At 42.7% G+C, this 25,226-nt stretch overlaps 1 protein-coding gene across 1 annotated transcript; it reads right to left on the bottom strand.

Annotated features, from left to right (window-relative positions):
* Positions 1–15,045: 15,045 nt before the first annotated feature.
* Positions 15,046–15,825, bottom strand: LOC133730656 (uncharacterized). The gene has a single exon (XM_062158208.1). The coding sequence runs from the start codon at positions 15,823–15,825 to the stop codon at positions 15,046–15,048; it is 780 nt and encodes a 259-aa protein (XP_062014192.1).
* Between the last annotated feature and the right edge of the window lie 9,401 nt (positions 15,826–25,226).

Genomic DNA, 25,226 nt, shown 5'->3' with positions numbered 1-25,226 from the left:
CTTCATTATTTTGTGACCGTCCTCCGGTGTTACATACTTCAGGTTGGGGAAACAATGACCTCTTCTGTATAATTTACCATTCATGATCGTGTATCGAGCTGATCTTAACTGGAGTCTCCTGGCCTCGACCTTATTGTCCGGTGCTAGACTGTCGACCATGTATTTCAAAATTGGGTCCATCCAGGAGGCTGTGTGATCCACCGTAAATATTTCTGACACCGTTTTAGAAGTGCTAGGCCTCTCTAGTATTTCGACCTTAGTGGCCCCGTAGGTAGGACTTGGAGAAGTTGCCGCGATCTTAGCAAGGGCGTCTGCCTTGTCGTTCTCTGCTCTCGGTATTTGGGTGAAAATGTAGAAGGTAAATCTCTGAACCAATGCCCGGGCTAGGGCCTGGTAAGAGGACATGTGTGGCTCCTTTGCCTCAAAGTTACCGCTGACCAGGTTCACGACTAACTGAGAATCACTGAAGATACTAAGGTGCTGCACACCTAGTTCCCGGGCGATCTGCAGACCTTCAATGAGCGCCTCGTATTCTGCGGCATTGTTGGATGCCTTGAAGGCAAATTTGAGGGCGTACTCGTAGACTTGATCGTCCGGGCTAATTAACAGGATACCGGCACCACTTGTCTTTTTGTTAGATGCTCCATCAACATACAGTCGCCAAGTGCTTGGTGGAGGTGGGTCTGGGGCTGGTGGTTAAGGTGATCCCAGGGGTGGGTTATGAGAGGGAATTAACTCAGAAATAAAATCTGCCGCGGCCTGGCCTTTAATAGCTGTCCGGGGCTGGTACTTGATATCGAACTCCCCCAGTTCAATGGCCCACTTAATTAACCTGCCCGATGTCTCTGGCTTCTGCAAAACCTGCCTCAATGGGTGATTAGTGAAAACGGTGATCGAGTGTGCCTGGAAGTAATGTCTAAGCTTCCGGGCCGATACCAGGAGGGCCAATGCTATTTTTTCAATGTCCGGGTATCTGGATTCTGCACCCGTGTAACCCTTTCCAGCGTAGTACACCGGGTACTCGCAATCGGAGTCCTTCCTAATCAGAGCTGAGCTCACGGCTGTCGAAGATGCCGCGAGATATATGTAGAGCATTTCTCCTTGAACAGGTTTGTAAAGTAGAGGTACCTCTGACAAGTATGCCTTCAGGCCAAGAAAAGCAGCCTCGTGCTCAGCGGTCCAAGCTATTACCTTGACGTGCTGGGTTTTTAGCAGTCTGAAGAAAGGAGTACATTTGTTCGTCAGCCTGGAGATGAATCTTGACAGGGCGGCTACCTTACCTATAAGAGATTGGACCTCGTTCCGGTAGGTTGGGGATACCATGTCTAATATAGCCTGCACCTTCTCTGGATTGGCCTCAATTCCCCTGTGGCTAATGATGTACCCGAGGAACTTTCCTACCTCGACCCCAAAGATGCACTTCTGTGGGTTAAGCCGCATACCATTGCGTAATATGATGGTGAAGACAATTGACAAGTTAGTTATATGATCCTCTGAGGTTAAACTTTTTACCAGCATATCGTCCACGTATACCTCCATGATAGTACCGATCACTTCTTCAAACATGGAGTTGACAAGTCGCTGATAGGTGGCACCTGCATTCTTCAATCCAAAAGGCATGACCTGGTAGCGATAGAGACCTTTGTCTGTGGTAAAGGCAGTGTGCTCCTCGTCTGCCGGGTTCATTCGAATCTGGTTGTACCCACTAAACGCATCCATGAAACTGAGTAACTGGTACCCAGCGGTGGAGACGATTAGTTGGTCAATTCGCGGGAGTGGAAAGCTATCCTTAGGGCATGCTTGGTTGAGATTTGTGTAGTCCACACACATGCGCCATGATCCCGAAGATTTCTTTGGTACCATGACCACGTTGGCTAACCACCGGGGGTATGTCACTTCCCTGACAAAGTTGATGGCCATCAACTTCTTCACCTCAACCTGGATAGCCCGGTACTTATCGTGTGTGAATGCTCTTCGCTTTTGTCTTACCGGTGCCGAGAAAGGAATAATGCTAAGATTGTGCGTGGCGATCTCGGTTGGTATACCGGGCATGTCCTCGTATGACCAGGAGAAAGCGGATGCGTTAGAGCGGAGGAACGAGATCAACTTTTCCCTGATAACCGGAGACAGCCTGGTACCAATTTTGACAGTCCTGTCCGGGAACTGTTCTGATAGTACTACCTCTTCAATGTCTTCCACGGTACCGGGCCGCTCTTCGTCAGAGTCGGTATCATCTCTAGGATCCTCGTTCCTGTTCGTCAGAGGGTTAGTAGCTACGGGCAACATCTCAGACTTTCCCTTTCCGCGAGATACAATCAAAGAATAGCATTGCCTCGCCGCAGCCTGATCACCCCGGATGGTGGCGATACTGACCGGGGTTGGCACCTTCATCATCAGCATGTGACCTGCAATGAAGGTTTTCAGTCGCGAGAGTGCCGGTCGACCCAGGATAGCATTATAGGATGAGGCGCAGTCAACTACAATGAACTCTGTTTTGATGGTTGAACAATTCGGACTCTCCCCCACCGTGATCGATAGGTAATCTGATCCAAGTGGCTAGACGATGTCTCCTGAAAAGCTAATGAGGGGCTCATTATCTTGTGACAGCTTGGCTCTTCCTCTGTTCAAAGCTTTGTATGCGTCGCGGAATAATACGCTAACCGAGGCCCCAGTATCTACGAGTACCCGGGACACTATGTAATGGTCCATTTGGAGCGTGATCAGGAAGGGATCATCATGCGGAATCTTCAGATCATCTTCCTCCTCCTGCAGGAATGTGATAGATTTCCATCCGGTACCTGTATCTTGTTGCGGGGCTTTGTGGAAATTGAAAACTTCCGGATGACCGAAACTAGAATTTCGCTTCTTCCTCTGGGGAGGTAACTCTTTCGGGCCCCCACCGTGGATCGTGAAGATCTGGCCGTACAGGTCTATAGCTCTTATCTCCTTAGCAGGCAGGTACCGCTGAAGCTTGCCCCTCTAGACAAGGGACTCGATAGTATTTTTTAAAGCCACGCATAGATTGGTATTGTGTCCGCATCCTCATGATATGTGCAGAACCTTCCGGTATCCTGCTGGGTAAGTTTACTCTTTGGGAACTTCCTCGGGGGTGGTCCAGGTATCTCATCCTTGTTCTCGTTCCAAATAGTCTCGTATGAAGCGTTGAGGATAGTGAACACCTCGTATCGGGGTGGTGGTGGTGTCCGCGGGGCTTGCTATGTCCTTTGCTCCCGGTGAGGCTGGGTGGTCCCGTAACTGTTGGACCTGGACGAGGATTCTTTGCTTCTCTTGCTCGAGGTATGGGGTGACCGGTCCTGACTATGGACCCACTCCCTCTTTCGTGGCTCATCCTGACCGCCGGGGCCGGGGTGGAAACCCTTAGTTCTGGTCTGGGGGTGTCCCCATACGTTTCGAATTCAGCCTGGGCATGTCTGATGGCCGTAGCCATCAGCTCGTCGTAGCTAGCCGGAGGGTTATGGTTAATCCCGTAGAGAAATTCTCCGCGCCTTAAGCCCCTCCTAAAAGCCAGCTCAGCCAGTTCCTTATTAAGGTCCCGGCACCTAGCGGTAGCCGCCTGCCATCGATTTACAAAAGACTTCAAAGTTTCATTTTCCCCCTACTGGACCTTTAGCAGGCCTTTTGGTGTGTGTATCCCATCGGTACGTAAGATGAATCGAGCTACAAACTTGTCAGCTAGCTCCTTGAAATTCCCTACAGAACCGGCCGGCAGTTCGTAGAACCAACTCAAAGCTTCCCCTGATAAGGTCTCCTAGAACATATTACAACACACCTCATCTGTATATCCCTTGGCGCTTGTTTGTCATCGGAAAGCCTGTAGGTGCTGGTATGGGTCCCCAACTCCCGTATAGTCAATCTTAAGTGGTTTTGATATATTCGCTCGAATGGCGCCCCTAACTTGTTGGGTAAAAGGACCCGGGCGGTCCTCGTAAATGGTCAGGGCTCTCCAGGTGTCCCTATTCTCTGTGTCCTCTACCCTTGCCTGCAGGGCATGCAAAGAGTTGCTCATTTACACAAGCAATGTTGTGTTTGCATCGGTTACCGGTGAGTCACTTTGAACTGGTTGTGGTAACAGTGGTGGTGGCAGATGCCTCAGGTTTTCCGGGAATATGTCTGTCGGTATCTGGATAATTCGGTGGCCGCCTTCCGTTACCGGGGCAGCATTTATGCCTGTCGCTACTTGGGATGCTCTGGCCAGGGCCTGGGTAAGTGCCTCATTGTGCTGGTGTCTCCTATCCAGTGCTCGGGCCAGCGCAGTGTTTTCATCTTCCAGCTCCTGCAGTCTCTGTTGCGAAAGGCGGTTTGTTTCCCTATCGGTACTCTGTTGTTCCCGATCAATCCAGGACTGTTCCCTGAAGGTTGCGATCTCTGCTCGCATAGACTCCAACTCTGATACCGGGGCCTCTTAATCTGGGGCCTGCGGTTGCTGGATGATTGGTGGATTGCCCGTACTCTGCGGGTCCAAGAATCCGAGACCATGCGTTTCTCCTCCGACACCTGGCGTTTCTGCTGATGACGTACCCGGAGAGAATATCAGTCCCCGGGCGACACTTCTGCCCACTTTTGCTGCTCCTTCCGGCTCGGTCATGATTCAGGCCCCTATCTGGCGCGCCAATGTTTCTGGTGGCTTTCTCCGGGTACTTCACACAGAATGCTATACCGTCTAGGGTACCGATCCAACTCCTAGATCCTGAATCAAGAACACAGCGTTAGAGGGGTAAACCGTACCGGACGGTTTACACCTCTCCGATGCCTGAGTGAGAAACTAATAAATGTATAAAGTAAATAGTGGATGAAGGAGTTATTACCCGTAAAAGGTAGTTGTACTGATGCTTTAATACTCGAGCATGGGAAAGGAGTTTCCCCTATCTTCGATGTGGGACGCATGTTGTTCTCCTGATGCCTCATCACCCTTCTGCCGTGTAACCAGATGGGTTGTGCTGGCCTTGCCCCGGGCCCTAGGTGCCCGGGGTGACATCCCATATGAGCCCCGCCATGGTGGGTCGTGAACTTCTCCGATGCGAAACTCCGCTACCGGAACTTCTCCCTTATCACCCTGCAAGTGAGGCAGCTTCCGCCACACGACATACCTCTAGCGGAACTCCCTTTCCATCTTGCAAACTGCGTACTTTGCTGAGCACAACACCGCTCACTAAGATACCGCCAAGCACGTCCCCGCGACGCTGCTTCCTGCTTACTACCAGCGGGGGGATTTCCGCCAATGGCGGCTCCGGAGGCAACGCCTCATTCTGATGACGACCGCCACCCGGCGTTGCGGTCAGATTACGTCCCTCCGGGACACGGGGACTAGTCAACAGTCTACGACGGCCCTGATCAGGCACATTGACCCCTGTCACTTGGGTACCAAAGATTGGGCTCGCTACCCAACACCCTCTGCTCCGCGCAGCTCCCCTCAACAAACAATATACCGACCATCCGGAGGTCTATCTTAGCCGGGGAGTGGGGGACTCCCTGGGGGGCCTAGCAGGGGCCCACCCGAAAGGGTACAAAGCGTTCGCTCAGTAAATCCATGGTTGACAACGCACTAACGCTAATTATGCTGTTTCAAGTCTAGCGGAGGCAACGCTTCAAACCGCTGAGCAACTCCCCAACCAAGATTCCCCCACACTTAGCTTTTGCTAGTCCCTTAGCAAAATCAACATAACAAACCAAAAAGACTAAGAAACAAAACAAAGAAACTAACGACAATAAACTAAGTATTGAAAACGAAAAAACACAAGGACTCAAAGACAAAAGAAACACGTCAACAATACTTAGACAAAATCAAGACTCCAACGAAAATCAAAACCAAAAACAAAGACAAAAACGTTGACACACACAATGACTTCTAAGCCCTTTAACATATTGTCTCAGCAATCTCATACTTTCAAGTCACCAAGATTAGCAATTAACCAAGCATCACATCTTCAAGATATTCGAGAGCTAATTACAAAATATAATCCACATATAAGCATGTAAGACTTGGGAGTAAACAGTGGTGATGGTTTAGCTCAACATATTTCAAACAAGTCATGATTCAACCTCACATAGATATATCACTCTTTCTTCTCTCAGATTCAAGGCTCATGCTTAAAAGCTTATCACTCAAGTATATGTGAAAGATTACGAAGTAGATCACATACATAAGAAACGAAAGCACATATATATTTTCTTCTTTTAAAGATCTCATGAAAGATATCAACCACATGCACGAATGAACCCAAGCCATAAGTTCAACAGTTATAACTCATCTCCACATCAAAGGCTGTCCCATCTTAAGGATCAAAGAGGTCTTACAATCAAGGGTGTAATGGGGCCAAGGCTTAAGGTTTAAAGAAACGAAGGGATAAGAAAATCACAAAGTATCCTAAAAACCTAGTAGAGCACTTGTTGATGTTGAGAGACCACTTCGAAATCCACCAAGTATTGCGAAACGTCATGTAAACTTCTTGGGCTTATAAAAGGGCCAAGTGTCATCATATTGGGCCCAAACTTCATTCTAACCTTCTTTTGAACAAGTGTGAATTGGACAAAGACCAAATTTTTCAACAATGGGCCTTCAATTTAAAACAAACTCCAAATCCACTAAGTATAGGGAACTAAAATCCATAAACACTTAAACAATAATACACATTTTTTTTTCTTTAATTGCCGAAAATTCTTTCTTTTTTTCTTTTTCGATTTCAAAATTTTTTTTTCTTTTTTTTCTTTTCGGCAATTACATACAATTTTTCTTATGGACAAGTCTACCCCCACACTTGAACTTCTTCATGCCTTCAAAAATGCATCCTTCACGCCAAAACTCCAAGCAAGGTCTCGAAAATATGCTCCACTAAGTCTTTAGAACAAAGGGTATGGATATAACTATACTAGGGTTAAGGTTAAGGAATTTTGAGGGTGATGAAAGAAAATGCTTAATGTAGGCTCCAAATGGTTAAACTAGGGGGGTCCCACGACGGGCACAAATGGGGACACATGCTTTATTTGGCAATGGTGGTGAAAATCCTAAGTAAGTACCTTTATCCTTTCCAGAATCAGGGCCATATATTGATTATAAACGTCTCAACAAGCATAACAGTGAATTCTAGCATTCTCTAGTCCATTAAACTTAATCTATGGCATGTAATCAATCAAGATGAAACAATAATGAGATCAACAAAATCATCGCCAAGAAAATAAGAGTATAATTCATTTTTTTTTCATTAATCACTCAACAAAGAAAGGGCACATGGCTCAAATTCTCACAAGGGTTATTATGAATCATAACTTATCTTCCACATGTTCATATTCTGTACCAAAGTTACGCATGCACCATATCTACTACACATTCATATGCTTTTCATAAATCATAATTAACCAAAGAATATCATCAAACATTATCCCAATCTTGTGATCCTCTTTTAGCCTTAATTTCAGAGATATAAGCACATCCTAGACAGTTAAAAGGCATCCTAAGACTCAATCACAAAACAAAAACAAACATATAAAGAAATAAATTGACGAAAATATTTCTTTATTATTTATTTTTCTAACATTTTCCAATTTTTTTGTATTTTTGTATTTTTTTTTTAGACCACAAAAACTAGCTATCTAAAAATAAAGTGAAACGTTAAACCCTTCCCCCACACTTAAATTATGCATTGTCCTCAATGTATAAACAAGTATAAAGCATACAAAGCATCAATCAAGCATATAAGAAAAGTTAACGCAAGAACCTAAAAACAAAACAAAATTTACGAAAATTGAAGAGAAGGAAGAGTTCAAGAAAGCAAATCTGCGTTGATGGCTCTTCCACAGCTACGGTTGAAATGGGTTGCCTCCCATGCAGCGCTTAATGTTTAAAGTCTTTCAGCCTAGACTTGTAGCTCCATTTATTCCAAAGTATACACACAACAAAACATCACAAGTATGAATATATACAAGACCAACGAAATTTTATGTATATATTTACAAGTTTTACAATTTTTACAATCTTTAAGTAGTTAACTCCAATAAGGAATCGTGAATCAAGATTTAGACACACGGCCCAAATATTCTAATTTTAATACAAGTCTCCCTTCCCTTTATCTTTTGGTAACTCTTTTCACACAAAGCCAGGTAGTAGAGGAACGATTTTGGTGGAGCTCAGCTCACTTGATTAGCAGGGGACGAGACCCTTTGCTAGCACTTCTCGTATCCAATCAACCTAGACACCCTATGCTAATAAGGTGCGCCTACTTGATAAAGAAAACTTTGACAAGTATTAACAAGAGAATATTTCACCTAGTCATTATGACTCACAACTTCTTACCAAACCCAACTATTTTAGAAAATTGTCTAAGTATATGACTTCAACAAGACATCATGAACTATTGTTGTGGACGTGCGGCCCAAGTCCTTGCCTCCACACAAATTTCTTTTCAAATCTTTTGGGCAACCTTACTGAAATGGCCAGGTGGGGGAGGACGAGCACGAGAGGTAGAATCCATTTTGGCACAAGCTACTCCCACATAGTGGTTTAGGCTCGTTTGAATGCACTTCTGGAAAAAAAACCTGTCATGAACGTTGTCCCCTTCCTAGTCACCATCTCACATAGGCTATACTTACTTAGATAAGAAAAGTCTTAAGTGCAAGACATTTTTTTCAAGTGTTAATAAAAGCCGCCCTCAACCTTAAGAGACCTGAATCAGGCACTAATAAGGGGTTAAGGCTAATATCAACAAAAGAGACTTCACCTATTCCATAATAGTTCATAATCCCTTACCAAAATCATACCTTAGTGGCGTTTTCATCACATGAAGACTTTTCAATCCCCGGCAACGGCGCCAAAAATTGATACGTGCAAAAGCAATCGTCAATTTAACCCTGAAAAATGTAGTTGTTAGTATAGAATAAGTAGGGATCGTTCAAGCCGGGGATTGAGGGTACTTACATGTGAAACAAAAATAACAATAATGTACAAGTATAAGTCACAAAATTAAAGTATATATATAAACAACAAATTCGAAATAAACAAAGAAATACAAGTTATAATTAGTTTAGGAATCCTAATCCTACATAAATACATTTTACAAGTCAAAGTCAAATTAGAAATCCAAGTCAACATAGGAATACAAGTTTAAAACTAACACTAACTACTTTTCCTAAAAAACACCAAAGAATCCCTAAAAAATAGGAACTCCTAAAAACCACCAAATTAATTCCTAGAAAACACCAACACATATTTACTATTCACGGAGACACTAAAAACTCTAAAAACTCTAAGTTAATTTTATTTTATTTTATTATTTACATGAACATGCTACCTAAAAACTCTAAGTTAATTTTATTTATTTACACAAACAAGAAAAAGTAAAGATAGGGGGGTTTTGAAGATTGAAATATAAATTTCAGAAAACAAATAAAAAAACAAAAATCATTTCTATACAAAGGTGGGAAAAGAAGAATTTTTGGAAAACAATTTATCAAGAACCTTTCAAGAACAACATATTCATGCATCCCTTAATCTTGTTAATTACCATGGAAAGATATCAACCAAGAAACAAAGTTACAAGCGCCCAATGTCCCTTATATGACTTCCCTTTACACAATTGATCGACGAAGCGCCAAACCAACATATTTCAAATGCAAGTATCACACAATCGAAGCGACTCATAATCTCATGCATTCAAATCATTAAGAGCAAGTGAAAGTTTAGTCAATAAACATGCAAATTCAAGTACTCGAAGCGAATCTTTTCATTACATGCATAATCTGATCTCGACCTTTGTACAAAGCCTTTACTACTATATCGAATTACGGTCACGAAGCGTACGTTTAACCTAATTACTAGCTCCAATTACATGCAATCATCCTAAGTTTGCAACCAAAGAACAAGAACATGCAAAAGTTATCTATAAAACAAAACCAGATTATCAATCCATATTTCGGCAATCAACAAGCATCAAGAACACACAAACACATCAAACATAGAAAAGCATATCAAAATCGCATCCAAAAATCAGAAAGTTAACTCATGGTTTCGGTTTTACACAAAGAAAAACAAAAACAGAATTTCTATCTAACAAGTCACAAAACCGAGAAGAAAACATGATGAAGATGGTAAGAACAACCCTTGACTACGTCCCAAGGTCCAAAGCAGATCCAAGGCAGCAACACAAGGTGAAGATCACGGCAAAGGATGGAGGATGGCACGGCAAGAACTTGCAAGATGCGAAAACCTGAAACTGAAGAGAAAACCGGTGAGAATCGAAATTGTGGAGAATATGTGTCTACCTTGAGACGTCTAATACACTAGGTATATATAGGAGAACGTCTCAAGGCACTCCCAATTCGTTTCTACTTGGTTTCTCCAAAGTTGTGTTGATTTAGGACTTGTTTGGCACAAAACAGATTTCCGGCAGTCTTGACCTCAGTGCACTAAAATGTCCATAAATTCCTCTAGAAAATAGATATCACCAAGATGTAAAAATTTCTGGAAACTAGACATCTGTAGCTTTCCAACCATATAAAGATCATAATTTTCTGAGCTCTGAACGATTTATGACACTCCGTTGAAGTTGACTTATCTGCACAGGCAATAATCCGAATATGTAATGGATTTGACTTTTAAAGCACAACTTAAGTCCAACTTGGTTTTCCTTCACATCACATGCCTCTCACATGTCTTCCATGCCTTGTTGAAGAATAAACGTCAAGAACTCCCTAGAACCTTCAAGAATCTCACGGCAATTCCAATCCATACTCAACTAGAAATCCAAACTCCACATTGCTTTGAAATCCGAATTCCTTGTTGCTTCTTTCTCCATGTGCACGGCATATGATCTTCTTGAGACTTCTAGATTCTTCATGAACGTTCCAAGGCTCTCCTAGTATGAGTAGAACTCCATATGCAAGTAGGTTTCCTAGTTGAATACTGCTTCCTTTTTCGAGATATTCTGGACTCTTCCGGAACCTTCTTGAGTAATCCCTTTTCCAACAGGGACTCCTTGTCACACTAGTATTCCTTATCTCAGTAGAATTGGGTTTCCTTGTCCAAGTAGAACTCCTAGTCCAAGTCAGTTTCAGACTCCTACTCCAACTGGGATTCCTTCTTCTAGTCAAACTGGGAAAACTTCCATTTCTTCATTTCTTTCCATTTCTGCGCCACTTGTGCCTTCCTTAGCCATTTTTGGACTTTGAGACTCCATTTACACCTGTAAAACACTAACTAAGTTAAATTGATCAAGATAAAGGAAATAACTTAGCAAAATATAGGGTTTAAACATTATAAACGTCGCATTTTATGCTCCTATCAGGCCTAGCAGGGGCCCACCCGAAAGGGTACAAAGCGTTCGCTCAGTAAATCCATGGTTGACAACGCACTGACGCTAATTATGCTGTTTCAAGTCTAGCGGAGGCAACGCTTCAAACCGCTGAGCAACTCCCCAACCAAGATTGCCCTCCTTGACTGGGGACTTGGGGGACTTGTACCTACATGTGCATTTGCAAGCATAATTAGCTATAATGAGCCACACTCATGGTACCGCCAGCGGTACCGACTCCTGCCAAGGGAGTGACCTACGGAAACACAGCCAGGCGGGCTACCGCCTGAGCCCCGGATTGGCCCCAGATCACCGCTGACGCGCCTCCACGCGCCGCGCCAAGATAGCATCAAACGCTCCAGACGCTGGGAATTGAAGCACATCAATCCCACATCGAAAACAAAGAGAAGATCAGCTCTCTCCTCACCCATAAAAGGTTCTATCATCTCTCCTCATTAATTACGCATTTACTACTCATTTATTGTTATGCTGTCTATATGCATTGACTGACTTAGGCATCGGAGAAGAGAAGACCGCCCAATGCGGTCTCCCTCTGACACCCTGTCTTTCGTTTGACAGCTAGCGAAGATCACCAAGTCCTCAGAGTAGCGGTCCGCCCACCGGACCCGCGTTAAACGAAGGTTCGGCTACCGCCGAACTTTGAGCATTAACATGGTCTTTTGTAGAGACAATCTTTACAATATGCTTTTAAACATGAAAGGTTTGGATTATGAAATTCTAAAGTGAGACTACATTAATTACTAGTGTGTGAGCAGGTTAACCTCTGCGGTGAACTTAAGAATCATCCTTTTTTCGAGATCTTTACAGTGCATAGTATGACTGTGGAGTTCCGATATTGTTTCTTTTTGCAATGGATCAGGCAATTGTTCTGCTTATAATCTTATCAGGCATTTGCTGTATGATGGGCATTGATACTCCAACGAGATTTGAGGCACTCCAAGAGTCTTAACTTATTCATCATGCGGCATATTCATCATGCGGTACATGAAGGAAATAGTTGAGGATAAGAACCTGGGTTTTGCTTCAAAGGTAAAGACTTAAATTTTAGTTCAACAGCTTTATAGCTTCATGTTCTTGTTGCTGCATGATTTTGTGATGCTGAGATTGTACTATGCTATTTGTTTCAGTGCAGCTATGATCGGAACTGTTTACACCTAAAAGGATATTGATGATGTGAGGTCGGAAATTTTTTAACAATGGTACGCAACAAATAGGTAACTCCGAACTTCGGTACATTAAGTTTCAAAACAATCATTTCGGTATATGAACTTGAAATCCCGACCCAAAATATATACACGCCATTACTTCCCCCGTTATTTAATGTGCTTTCTGTCAATTTTGTAGGGGCAATTAAGTCAGACCGTGTTTTCCCTCCAACTGACCAGTCTAACATGGCCACCTCATAATTTCCCTCCAATTGACGAGTCAAACCTGGCCAACTAATGAGATTTCCCTCCAAATCTTGGTCCCCTCCAAGATTGTAACAACCAATTGTTTTATTTCCCTCCAAAAAAAACCAATGAGGTGCTTATCTGTTGTATACTTGAACAACAATAACTGAAACAAACTGAAATTGACATTCAAGCTGGTAACAAAAATGGGAAAACCAACTCTGAGAATCAACATAGTCTCCATTCAATTGCCATATCACATTGTTCAAAAATAAACTATAAGAACCATCTGTTACACAAAAGCTTAAAAAAAGCATGGCATTTGCAGATTTTCAAGTTCCAAAACAGGACAAATGCCACCATAACAGATAGTACATGCCAAAATTAAACCCAATTGTTTTCCAGAAACAACTATTTAAGTTAAGATACCATTCATGGCTTCCATAATCTCCTCTGCAGTTGGTTCTTTGGACTTGGAACATTCTGACTGCTTTTATCAGCTGCTGCAGCAAGTCTTGGTGATTTTCTTGGCCTAATCCTTCTTGCTTTCATCTTGTATCTCTTTCTTGAAGCTGTAGGTGCATCAGAGGCATCCTGTGACATTGCAAAAGTACATATACAGATCACTAACAACACTCACAATATATCAGGTCAATATTACATTGTTTTTTCACGAACAAAAGAGGAAGCTACTTGAAAATTTGGATTCACCACATTGCTCTGTTGAGATGGCATATCAGTGTCATTTCTTGCTCCAGATTCTTCATTCACAGAGACTTGCACATTGAGATTGACATTGAAATTCACATTCACATTGTCAGTCCTATTGTGGCTGTCATTGTTCAGGTTTGGCACAAATGATGCCTGAGTTCCAACATGGGCTGTAGGTGGAAGGTTTGATTATTAAGTTGCTTGTGGTACTTCAGTTAGAGTTTGTGGTTGTGGTGGGTTATTCAGAGGCATAGGTGGGTGAACAATAACTTCCTCCACATCTTCATTTTGATGGGGAGCCTGCAAATGCATAAGGAACAGACAATCCAATATGAGAAAAATTTGGAGAAGTTGACAAAAACCTCTAAAAATTTCAGCAAAATAACCTGGTTCCTCAGTAGACAAGTTCTTCTATTGTGCCATTTCTGGTGACAAATCCCACAGTTTGCTTGTGAGTAATAGCTCCTTGGCAGCTTTTTAATTCCTGGAAGTGGTGGTTCCCCACCTAAAGTTTAGGGAATTAATGAGAACTATGAGTAAGTAATACACAGAAACTGCATTAACAAGTAACCTAATACTTGGTTCCTTTGTCCTCCTTGTCTTGGGCCTCCCAGGTTGCCTCCTGTACAGTGGAGGTGCAATTTTTCTCTCTATACGATCCCACTCAGCAACATTAGCTATTGGATTGATTAACACCTCATAAGCATCCATATACTTCTTCTGTGTATACCATTCAGCCACAGAGTCATCTAGAGACCATCCTTTGGAGTAGATTGCTGAAATGGCCTGGCCATATGGCAATCCACAAAGATCCCACCTTCTGCAGGTGCAGGACTTTGTGTCCAATTGCACAGAGTGTTTTGCAATTACTCCAGACTCACAGGCAACACCTCTGCCATGCAACTCAAACCTCATGCTGCTAGACTCCACTGGCATGTAGTCAGAGGCCCATGATGCATTTTTTTTCAGAAGTTTCTCTATCCTTGGCCCAACCTTGCATCTCCACTTAGCAGTAGAGTTTCTCCTATTAGCTAATCTCACCATACATGCCACTCTAATATCCTCCAGACATGGTATGATTGGCTTCTTCCTTGCATCAAGTGTGCTCTTGTTAAAGGACTCACTATGATTGTTTAGCAAGATGTCACATTGAAACTTTGTATCAAAGTGAGATTTGCTCCAATGCTTAGCAGGCCTGTGAAGGCACCATTGCCAAGCTTTGAAAGATGCCTTCTGCATATCTTCCATTGCCTTCTCATAGTTGTTCATGGTTGTTGCTCTTGCAATTGCCCAAAACCTCTGCTTCAGCTCCAATCCAACATTCCCATCACCTTTAAAGTTATTATGCATATGCCTTACCCAAAAACGATGCTCTGCCTCAGGAAACAGGTCTTTCGCAGCTTGTTCAAGCCCTTTTTTCTTGTCTGACATAAAGCAAAAGTGCCTTGAGTGATGGATTTGTAAGTCTTCTTTGAGGAAAGACAAAAACCAGGTCCAAGATTCCCTACTTTCTTTCTCCACAATGGCCCAAGCAACAGGGTACATGCCATTATTGCCATCTATGCCTACAACACTTAGTAACTGGCCCTTGTGAAAACATTTGAGATGACAGCCATCCAAACCTATGAAGGTCCTGTAATCCAACCTTCCTTCAAAGCTGCTATGCATATGTAGATTCTCTTGAAACGTGCCACATCCCCGTCAAGCTCAGTTTGAATCCAAACACTGGTCCCAGGGTTTCTTTTCTTCAATTCATGAGCATAAGACTCTAGGAGATTGTATTGTTCCTCAAGGCTACCCTGTGCTCTCTTAGCAGCCCTAGCCTTAGCTCTATATGCCATTTGATCGCCAATCTCCATACCAAAATCTCTATTCACAGCACTCTGAATACCCTCTCTAGTCCATTTATCATCAGCAAGGAACACATCTTTGTATTCTTCAGCCAAAAATGGAGCATGACAATGGTATACTCTCTTTGCTATTAAACTGCATGTGTGATCTGGTCTGAATGTTTTTATTTGGAGGGTGGGATTATCAGCTGATGGACTGCTAGCATACATCCAGTAAGGGCAATCTGGGGAAGTCATGCATCTCACCAACACCTGATGTTTTGTATTCCTAGGAAATCTCAACTCTTTCTTGGTCACCACGGCATGCTTCCTAACTACATGCTTGAACACTTCTGCATTTGGGAACACCATTCCAAGACAGAACCTTGGATTCTTCATATAAGTTTTCTCATTAAACTCCACCCAGTCAGTAAACCTCTTCTTACCCTTCACCCTAAAGGGACCAACATCATTTCCATCATTATCAGATTCATGTGCACTGACAAAACCATCTGAACCTCCATCTGCTTCCTCATCTTCACTAATGCATGTTTCCCTCATATCCCATTTCATCTTACTCTGCCACCCCATGTGTCTCCCCATCAACATGGGAATAAAACATTGCATCATCATCTTCTTCACCCAAGTCATAGTCACTGTCCACAATTCTGTCATAGTCCTCATCACTTGATTCCTCCCACGCTGTTGCAGGCATAGACCTAGAACACTCACCCCCACTCCTGGTGTTATATGGCCCATGCTTCTTTGATCACCTTTCTCTTTGGTTTCTCCACTACCTTCTGCTTCCTTTTCCCTTTATCCTTTGTCACTTGCGAAGATGGACTTGGTTGAGCTGGCCCATCACTTGCCTCATTAATGCATATTCCAGCCCTTGACCTTGTCCTTGGGCCAGTTTGTGGGTCTGACCTTCGATTCCTCCCATCACCATAAGGCCCATTTCTTCCACAAAAAATTTGGTCCATCAAGTCATCATTATCCAAGACACCATCCATAGTAACTGTAGGCTGTGCTACAGGCATAGACTGCTCCCTCCCTATTAGGTCTTCAGACTGGATGGGCTCTTGTTCTGGAATTGGCATTTGTTCAACCACTAGTTCCTCCACTTGCACATCCTCATCATCTGTTAGAGGGAGGTCCTCAATAAAATGTCCAAAAAAACCTATATGGTCTACCACATCATCAAACTGTTCCAACTCCCACTCTTGGATCTCTCTCCTTGGCGCCGAACAGACAATGTAGACATCCAGGATCCTCCCATTTGCAGGAATAGACTGGATCATATCCAGTGTATCTGCATCAGTTGTCACTGGCAAGTATCCAGTGCCTTCCTCCGAGCCAGGGATCCTAAACCAATAGCCAATTGGGCCTCCAATGTAGCCCAGATCATTGGCCAAGTAATTAAACCCAGTTAGTGACAGCTTATCCGGGTCTACACCATCCACATATACAACTGGGAAACCACCCCTATACACCCTATTCATGCCACCATTATTGTGAAACCTACCACCATGATGGATGGCTACTGTAAAAACGCCTAGTCCTGCAAAGATGGATACAAAAATTGAATGTCAACAAAGCATCCAACCCCAACTTCCATATCAATCCAAAAAGGGAAAAAACAATTCTCCTACTTTCTATGTCAGTTACTAATCTTTCATCCCTTTTTCATTCAATTCTTCTGATTTCACTTCACCTACCTCTTTCTGGTAGATAAATAGCAAATGCTCTGCATCCTACTTATTAACCCCCAAACCTCCATACCAACCAAACTATACACCTACCCCATCACCAATAGCAGGTTCTAAAACCCTAATCACATTCAATTTTATTTCCCAACCAACCCTCATAGTATGAAATTGGGGTTTATTTGAAAAAGAAGAAAGCGACAATAGAGAAAAGTATTGATTATACACAGTACCCCCAAACCCTAGACAGTGCGATATTGACTTCCATAAATAAATGTGGAATTTTTGGACCACAATCATTCAAAAATACCATAAATAGAGACAAACCCCTAAAAGGAAAAAAGATCGGTAAAGGCAATCACGTTTTCCATACCTCCGAAATTGGGTGGATCTCCATCGAGCCTAAAGTACCTCCAATACTTCGCCATACTTCGAAAACCCTAAGATTCCCGAATAAAATCTCCTGCCACAGATATCCTCTCCTCCCAAACTTCGGCAAATATTCTCTGCACTCTCTGTTTCTACAGGTTTTTCTGAAGAAGACAACGACAAAGCAAAGCTTTCGGGAAGAAGAAAGGACTTTGACTGTCACTGACCCCATGTGGACTTCGATATATACACGAATAGGGTTTACAAATGTGCTAATACTATTTTACCCTTCAATTTTTTCACAATGGCATATGTCGTTATGGGGGAAGTAACGGCGTGTATATATTTTGGGTCAGGATTCCAAGTTCATGTACCGAAATGATTGTTTTGAAACTTAATGTACCGAAGTTCGGAGTCACCTATTTGTCGTGTACTGTTGTTAAAAATTTCCCTGTGAGCTCAGAGTGGGCTAAGTTTGTGATGAAGTATCATATTTCATAGTTATATGGTTGGTAAAGGTAGGGCTATTGTTTTGGTATTTTGATCACCCTCCTGCTAGCTGGTTTTAGTTTTTGCTTTAGTTATAGGCATGGTTAATGTGCATTGGACGCGTTTTATGGACAAGTTTATGTTTTTCAGCTTTATGTATATACAGGCACTTAGGCAAGGTTAATTCATGTGTAAATGTTGGGATGACTATTGATGATGGAATGAAATAGTTTTTGGAATCAAGGATGTGTTCTTCAATTGTACAAAATGTATGTCTTCTCTTCTATCTTAGACAATCAATACCAACAGCAAACCATTGTCTAACAAATGAACATAAAGAAAAAAGAAAGAAAGAACTGTTACCTGAATCATCCATCTCCAATAGTTATTAAACATATTTAATTGTCTAACTAGATATAACACAGTGTTGATATCACTTATATTACATACCGCCAAGCATAAGCAACGACCTCATAGGTGGGCCCCACAACATGGCTAGCCCCGCCTAGGGCATGCATCCTGTAGACCGACACCCGAGCTACGTTGCCATGGTGGAGGTCGGCCGGTATCTTGCCAGAAGGCCACCCTCCCATGCTCTCCAAGAGGCTTCAAGAGAAGCAAATATGTGTATTATTGTCCCACATCGGAAATGTAGAATAGAATGGGACTTCCTTTAGCTATATAAGGAAGTCCTCCCCTTCTTAGAATGGGATGGGATCCATGATCCCCATACTTGTATACTACAAAGGCTACATGGACTCACTCATATTGAATTCTCTAAGTGGACGTAGCCTTGCCTCAAGGGCAAGGTGAACCACTATACATGCTTGTGTCTCTCTCTCTCTCCCCATCATGATCCATACTTAGTTCCCGTTCCGTATTCTCACACAGAAATATTGGCGCTAGAAGGAGGGTCCCTAAGTTTGGGTATGAGCTAGCCTCCGACCTTGAGCAAGGGTCATGTACGGGAACCACCAATCATGTACGCACAAGACACCCCGTACCTTGAGCAAGGGTCATGCACGGGTACCACGAGTCAACGGGTACACACAGGACACCCCTCACCCTCAACCTCACCCAAGCCTCCGAGGAGCCATCGGGTACCATGAGCCATCAGGTACGCACCCTCAACTCTACTCCCAAGCTTCATTCTTCTCCGGGACTTATGAATCAGCAGGTACGTGCACACCTCGCACCCTTAGACGAATAGCCTTGTTAACTCTTCCCACTCATATTGATCTCGCCCATGATAGCCACCAAACCAAGGCCCAAATCAGCGAGGTCATACATACACCACCGTTGCTTGCTTATGCATGCAGCCACTCTCATACATCACGAAGAGTCAAGGTCCACTTGCATATAGACCCGCCCGGGTAGCTAGTCTCGCACATCAACTTACGTCGGAGACTCCTGGCCTACTGCACTAGCGCCCTATTTATCTACGGGCACTTGCACGAATTAGTCACACTTTGGTCAGTCTAAATTTTCTTCATGAGTAGGGGAAGCAAATTTTGCGTACCGCACCTCAAGACTATGTGAATACTCGTTCGGGCCCAACAACCCCATCCTCTCTTTGCTTGGAATCAACCTTGAAGCCCAATAGTCTTTCTTCATACTCTGTCAGGCCGATCATCAGAGTCCATCCAGCACCCGCTGCCATCACCGGTACCCGCTGCCATCACCTATCCAACCCAGAGATAGGTACCGGCACCCGCTAGTCCCCTTCACTCCGGGCAACAGACACTAAATCTTCTCTGGGCACCCATACGTGCTTGAGAAACCATCTCCATGGCCGGGGCTTTCACTCAACTCGCTCGACAGGCAAGACCCGGATCAAGACCCGGATGCTATCTGGACCCCGGCCGGCATCGGCAGTTCCCGAACTCAATTGCAATCCCGGTACCGCTATCAACACCGAGAGCTACCACTGCCAGTCTTGAGAGTTCATGCCAGCACCTCACCTCCTCCCGCTGCCACCATCCCGGTGGGCTTCGAGTTTACCTCCCGGTACCCCCTCCACGGTGTATCCCTACCCGGCACCCAAACCTAATCCCCTCCCAGTCTCTCCAACACGTCCCGGCAACACCCCAGCGGGACACCAACAGCTTGACATCTTCTCCTCTCACGGTACCGGCAGCCTCAATTAATTTGACTGGGCTTGAGAGAGTTTCTGCTTGGTGGTGCCGGTACAGTGTTCTAAGTCAACACATAATCCCAGCTTTGCTTACTGAGCGGTATCTCTCACCGAGTCAAAAAAAAAAAAAAAATTATAAGAAGAAGCTGTTCTTGACACCCATCAGCCCCAAGTGTGATTTCTAGCTGCAGCCTGGGACAGATTATCCCAAGTAATTGATCAACCATAGAATCACCTCATCATCACCAGCCACTGCTCAATCCTCGCTGCACGGCCTGCACCTCACTGAGTACAATTATCATCCTAGCATTCAGGAAGAAGAGCTCCAGCCACGGACCAATTTCTAGTGAAACCCAGGCATATGCTCTCAGCTTAGACCGTCATATGCAGACGCTGGCTTCAAACCTTTGCTTGACCAATTAAAAGCTAAGCTTCTCTCATTTAATACTTATACACACGATACACGAACACCACATATGCCTCCGTTTTAGACTTTGAGCTATTATAAATTGAAAACAGCAGCATGACTATTAGTTTAATGCTACCTGTCAATAGCATGATGTACGTACTTGTCTGCTGGGCTCTTCTTGCCATCTATTTCTGGAAGTATATATGCATGCATGCCACATAGCTGAGTTATTGTTCGTGTACAATGCACCCTTGGTCAGCCAAGGCACTTGTCACAAATACTTTTAGTTACGCATGCTATTCATGCACAATTCATTATAATTGTAGGTATAATTAGCTTGCTTTGCTTGGACCCACTCATATATACACATATACCTTGATTATTCATCTCAAGTGCATAATTAACCTTGCAGTGCACAGGCTCCCACAGCAAATGCTTGTGATTATAATGAATCACATGTGAAATTTCATTTTTGGGTTATTTGATTCAAATGTATGTGAAGCTCTTCACATTATAGTTTCTGTGCGTATATGTCAATTAAGGCCATGCATGTATGTAAAGTAATACTAGCACTATGATAACCACTGTAGCATTTCTCAAACATGCACACATACACTCAGCCTATTATAACTTATAAATAGCATAGTTGTTGCTAAGGCGCACTTGTCATAATTTAAATTAGGGCTGTCACTCGGTCGGTTCGAATCGGTTATAGGTATTACCAACTTCAAAACCAAAGCTTTCGGTTTCAAAATTGAGCTACCAATTACCAACCAAAATTTTCGGTTTTTAATCATATCTACCAATTTCGGTATTTCGGTTTTCGGTATTACCAACTTTAGAACAACTAATTCTTTGTAATATAAATTAGAATGAACAAAATTAGGTTTTTCAATTTTATAACCGTAAACTTCGTATTCATCTACTGATCATAGCTTTCTTTTGTATATATGACATCAAATTTTAGCCATTTTCAATAAAACTAGTTTATTTAACCATCTTGGACTAGGTTACTCAAAATACATGTACTATTAATTATGTAGTATATTGAGTAATGTTCATACTATTATGAAAAGTTTTATGTTTATTTCTTAATATACATGTATGTGTATTGAAAACCATAGTATATTAGTATATAAAGCTAATATTTAGATAATCGGTAGATTCGGTATTTACCAAAACCAAACCAACTTTTTCGGTAATTTTCGATTTCGGTTTTATCGGTCTCGGTTACCAAAAAGTCGGTTTACCAAACCTAAAGTATCGGTTGGTATTCGGTCGGTTTGGTAATTACCAAACCAAGTGGCAGCCCTAATTTAAAAATCCTCGCCCCGAGCGAGGTACCCCAACGGGATTAGGAGGTACAAGCCCTCATGTGATCCCATTAGGTCACGAGGCTCAAGACCCTCATTCTACCCGGGGCCACGCCACAGGGTAAAGGAGTCCTACCGGCCCTCATCCGACCCCATTGGGTTAAGGAGGCTCAAGCCCTCATGTGGCCCTACCGGGTCACGAAGCTCACGCCCTCATTCTACCCGGAGCCACGCCACTGGGTAAAGGTGGCCTACCGGCCCTCATTCAACCCCATTGGGTTAAGGAGCCCCAGGCCATGTGACCTCACCGGGCCACGGGGCTCGAGCCCTCATTCGACCCCACCGGGTCAAGGAGGTTTACTCCCTTACAAATCCTCTACTCGAGCGAGGTACCCCCAAGGGGTAAGCCAAGGTCCAGTCCCTTGCTTTTAAGTCATCTCACCTCCCAAGCGTTCTATATACTCGGGGACTTATTCATACCACTTATCACAAGTGGAGGTAGTACCCGACCGGGACTATCATTGAACTTCACGCTCATACTTTTTGTGCTATGGTCTATTAATGGAAATATTGAAATTTTTCACCTATTGTTGATCGCAACAATTAAATTCCTTTTACATCCCATTAATAAGACCATAGGACAAAACTCATACAACCTATCACCCGCTCGACACGAGCGAACTCCCGATCCTCACATGTGCATCATATGCATACAACATATACATATCATTATGTACGCGTCATCGCGTTCATCACACATCTATGCATCATATGCACTTCGTTATACTTTCACAACCACATACATTCTAGACTTATACGTTGTATGTCAAACACTACATAATACGTGCATACACACAATGTATAACATACATCTCATACAAACATTCATGCACCTCAATGCATTTGACTCAAATGTCACCTAGACTGCCCTAGCGCAATCAATATGCTCTTTGTACACTCTTATCTTATTTGCAGGTACTAGCGCGATGATGAGCCCCCGTGGCACCAACCTACCATGGAACACTTTACAAGACCCGGAAGAGTCCCTTCTCACTTACGGAGTTGGGGGACTAGTATGGGTTTGGCATTCAACAAGGTCGTCACTCATACTTGGCGGCATCATATTTAAACTCTCCAACCAAGAAGCGACTCTTACTAGGGGACTTGGAGGACTTGTTGATATCACTTATATTACATACCGCCAAGCATAAGCAACGACCTCATAGGTGGGCCCCACGACATGGCTAGCCCCGCCTAGGGCATGCATCCCGTAGACCGACACCCGAGCTACGTTGCCATGGTGGAGGTCGGCCGGTATCTTGCCAGGAGGCCACCCTCCCATGCTCTCCAAGAGGCTTCAAGAGAAGCAAATATGTGTATTATTGTCCCACATCGGAAATGTAGAATAGAATGGGACTTCCTTTAGCTATATAAGGAAGTCCTCCCCTTCTTAGAATGGGATGGGATCTATGATCCCCATACTTGTATACTACAAAGGCTACATGGCCTCACTCATATTGAATTCTCTAAGTGGACGTAGCCTTGCCTCAAGGGCAAGGTGAAACACTATACATGCTTGTGTGTCTCTCTCTCTCTCCCCATCATGATCCATAGTTCCCGTTCCGTATTCTCACACAAAAACACACAGAAAAAAAATAATATGTTCTGTTGTCTGATGAAAAGGAAGACCACAGAGAATTGAAAAGCTACAATTATACGACTTGATCAACTAGTACAGCATCTTGGAAAGCCATATGGTTGAAAAAAGACTTTAAGGAGCCATAAAGCAAGAAAGCTATAGTTCAAGAAAATCTCAGACAACAGTTTATTTTAGGATGCAATACTATGAAGCAATGAGACACAATGACTTTAGTAGTTTTCCTATTGTCTCATTCGAAGTCAGTCAATAGTATTCAATTACTTTGCTGATGTACAAGCTCTCTTCAGAGAATAGTTTGTTTACAAAACAATGTTATCTAACTATTCTTTACATGTCACATTCTTCCAGGATCTGCCAACTGAAATTTCTTTGCACAAGAGTTAAGGTAGTAATTTCTGTTGATCTTCTTGGTATTCAGACAACAAACAGGATAGTAGCTGCTGCGTACTAAACTTTATCAAACGATAGTTTCATGGTATTGTCTGATTCACGTATCAGATGACATTGAGATAGACAACAGCAACCCCCTATACCAAACGACAGTGAAAAACTGTCGTCTGATTGAATTATTGGCCTTGTGTTATTACGATTTTTGGAAGTTTCAGAATTAGAGAAGGTTATTATAAAAAAACAATGACGCGGTGCGATCTGGGCCTTTCATTTCTTCATCGCTTGATCTCAGTTGTCAAATTAAAAAAAATAAAATAATAAATTTAGGTATATATACCCAAGATTGGAACAGAAACTCCAATACAATTTAGAACCTCTGATTTGATTTCACAACCGGGCGACGCCATGATCCAACCCGACCCTTGCTTCTCTAGCCACCTCAGGTCGACTGACTGGCGGCCTCTAAACCAATTTGGAGGTGTGGGGCAAGTCGTAGTCTCGGTTTCTTCATCCGGCGGCGAGAGGTGATGAAACGGAGCCTGAAAACTCTGGCTTTTCAGGCGGCTTTTCTTGCAAATTTCGGCGAATCCGGCCGAATTCGAGCGAATGACCATTTTTCTCTATTCACACACCCCCTCTATTTTTCTATTACTTTAATTCAATTTTCTTTTAAAAATTACCCTAACTACCCTTCCTTATAATTATGTTTCTTTTTTGTTTTTTCAATTTGGCAAGTCAATCTTCCTCAAATTCTAAACCTTTATTTTCCCGCAGACACAGAAGACTTCAAAACTCTTTTTGATTCCCTCTCTTCTTTTTCATCAAAAACTTCTCTAGCATAGTCATTCTATCTCTCTAATATGATGCTTTGAAGTTTAATCATGGTAAAACAAGAAACTTTAGACCCATCTTTTAAGAAAATTTTACATTTGATTTGCAATGGAGACATGAAAAAAAAAAGTGAGTTCAGTGATCATTCGAGCCCCTTTGAATCCATTATTTCTGGTAAGATTCTAATTGAAATTATTTGGTGTATTTGAATCCTTGAGCAACTATAGAACTTTACAACAGCCTAATAATGATGGCCTTATGATTATAAACATGATTTGTTATACTATATTATTTTAGTAGAACATAATTTTGTCCCTTCACGAAGATTGCAACTCATTGCATTCAATATTATGTAGAGCATCTCCAAATTTTGTGTACATCAACAGCTGCAGTATGGAAGCTTGTGGCTGAACCGCTGAAGTGGATAAAACGCTGATTCCATATTTTTTTATTTTTTTATTTGAGGATGATGCACCTGGATTAAGAGTCATAAACAAACAAGCATTGAGTTTCGTACTTTGCAAAGTATGAGGACAAACTTTACAATTTGGATTCAGTTGGGTGAAGACTTGGGAAACATATTCTTTGTCTAATAATACAGATCATTTCACTTAATAAACGTATTATTTTTCTTTCATTTATAGGTAAAAAAAATTAATTTATTTTATAATGA

This window comes from Rosa rugosa, chromosome 2 (genome assembly GCF_958449725.1).
Source record: "Rosa rugosa chromosome 2, drRosRugo1.1, whole genome shotgun sequence".
Lineage (NCBI taxonomy): Eukaryota > Viridiplantae > Streptophyta > Magnoliopsida > Rosales > Rosaceae > Rosa > Rosa rugosa.
This window is presented reverse-complemented; position numbering and strand designations above follow the sequence as displayed.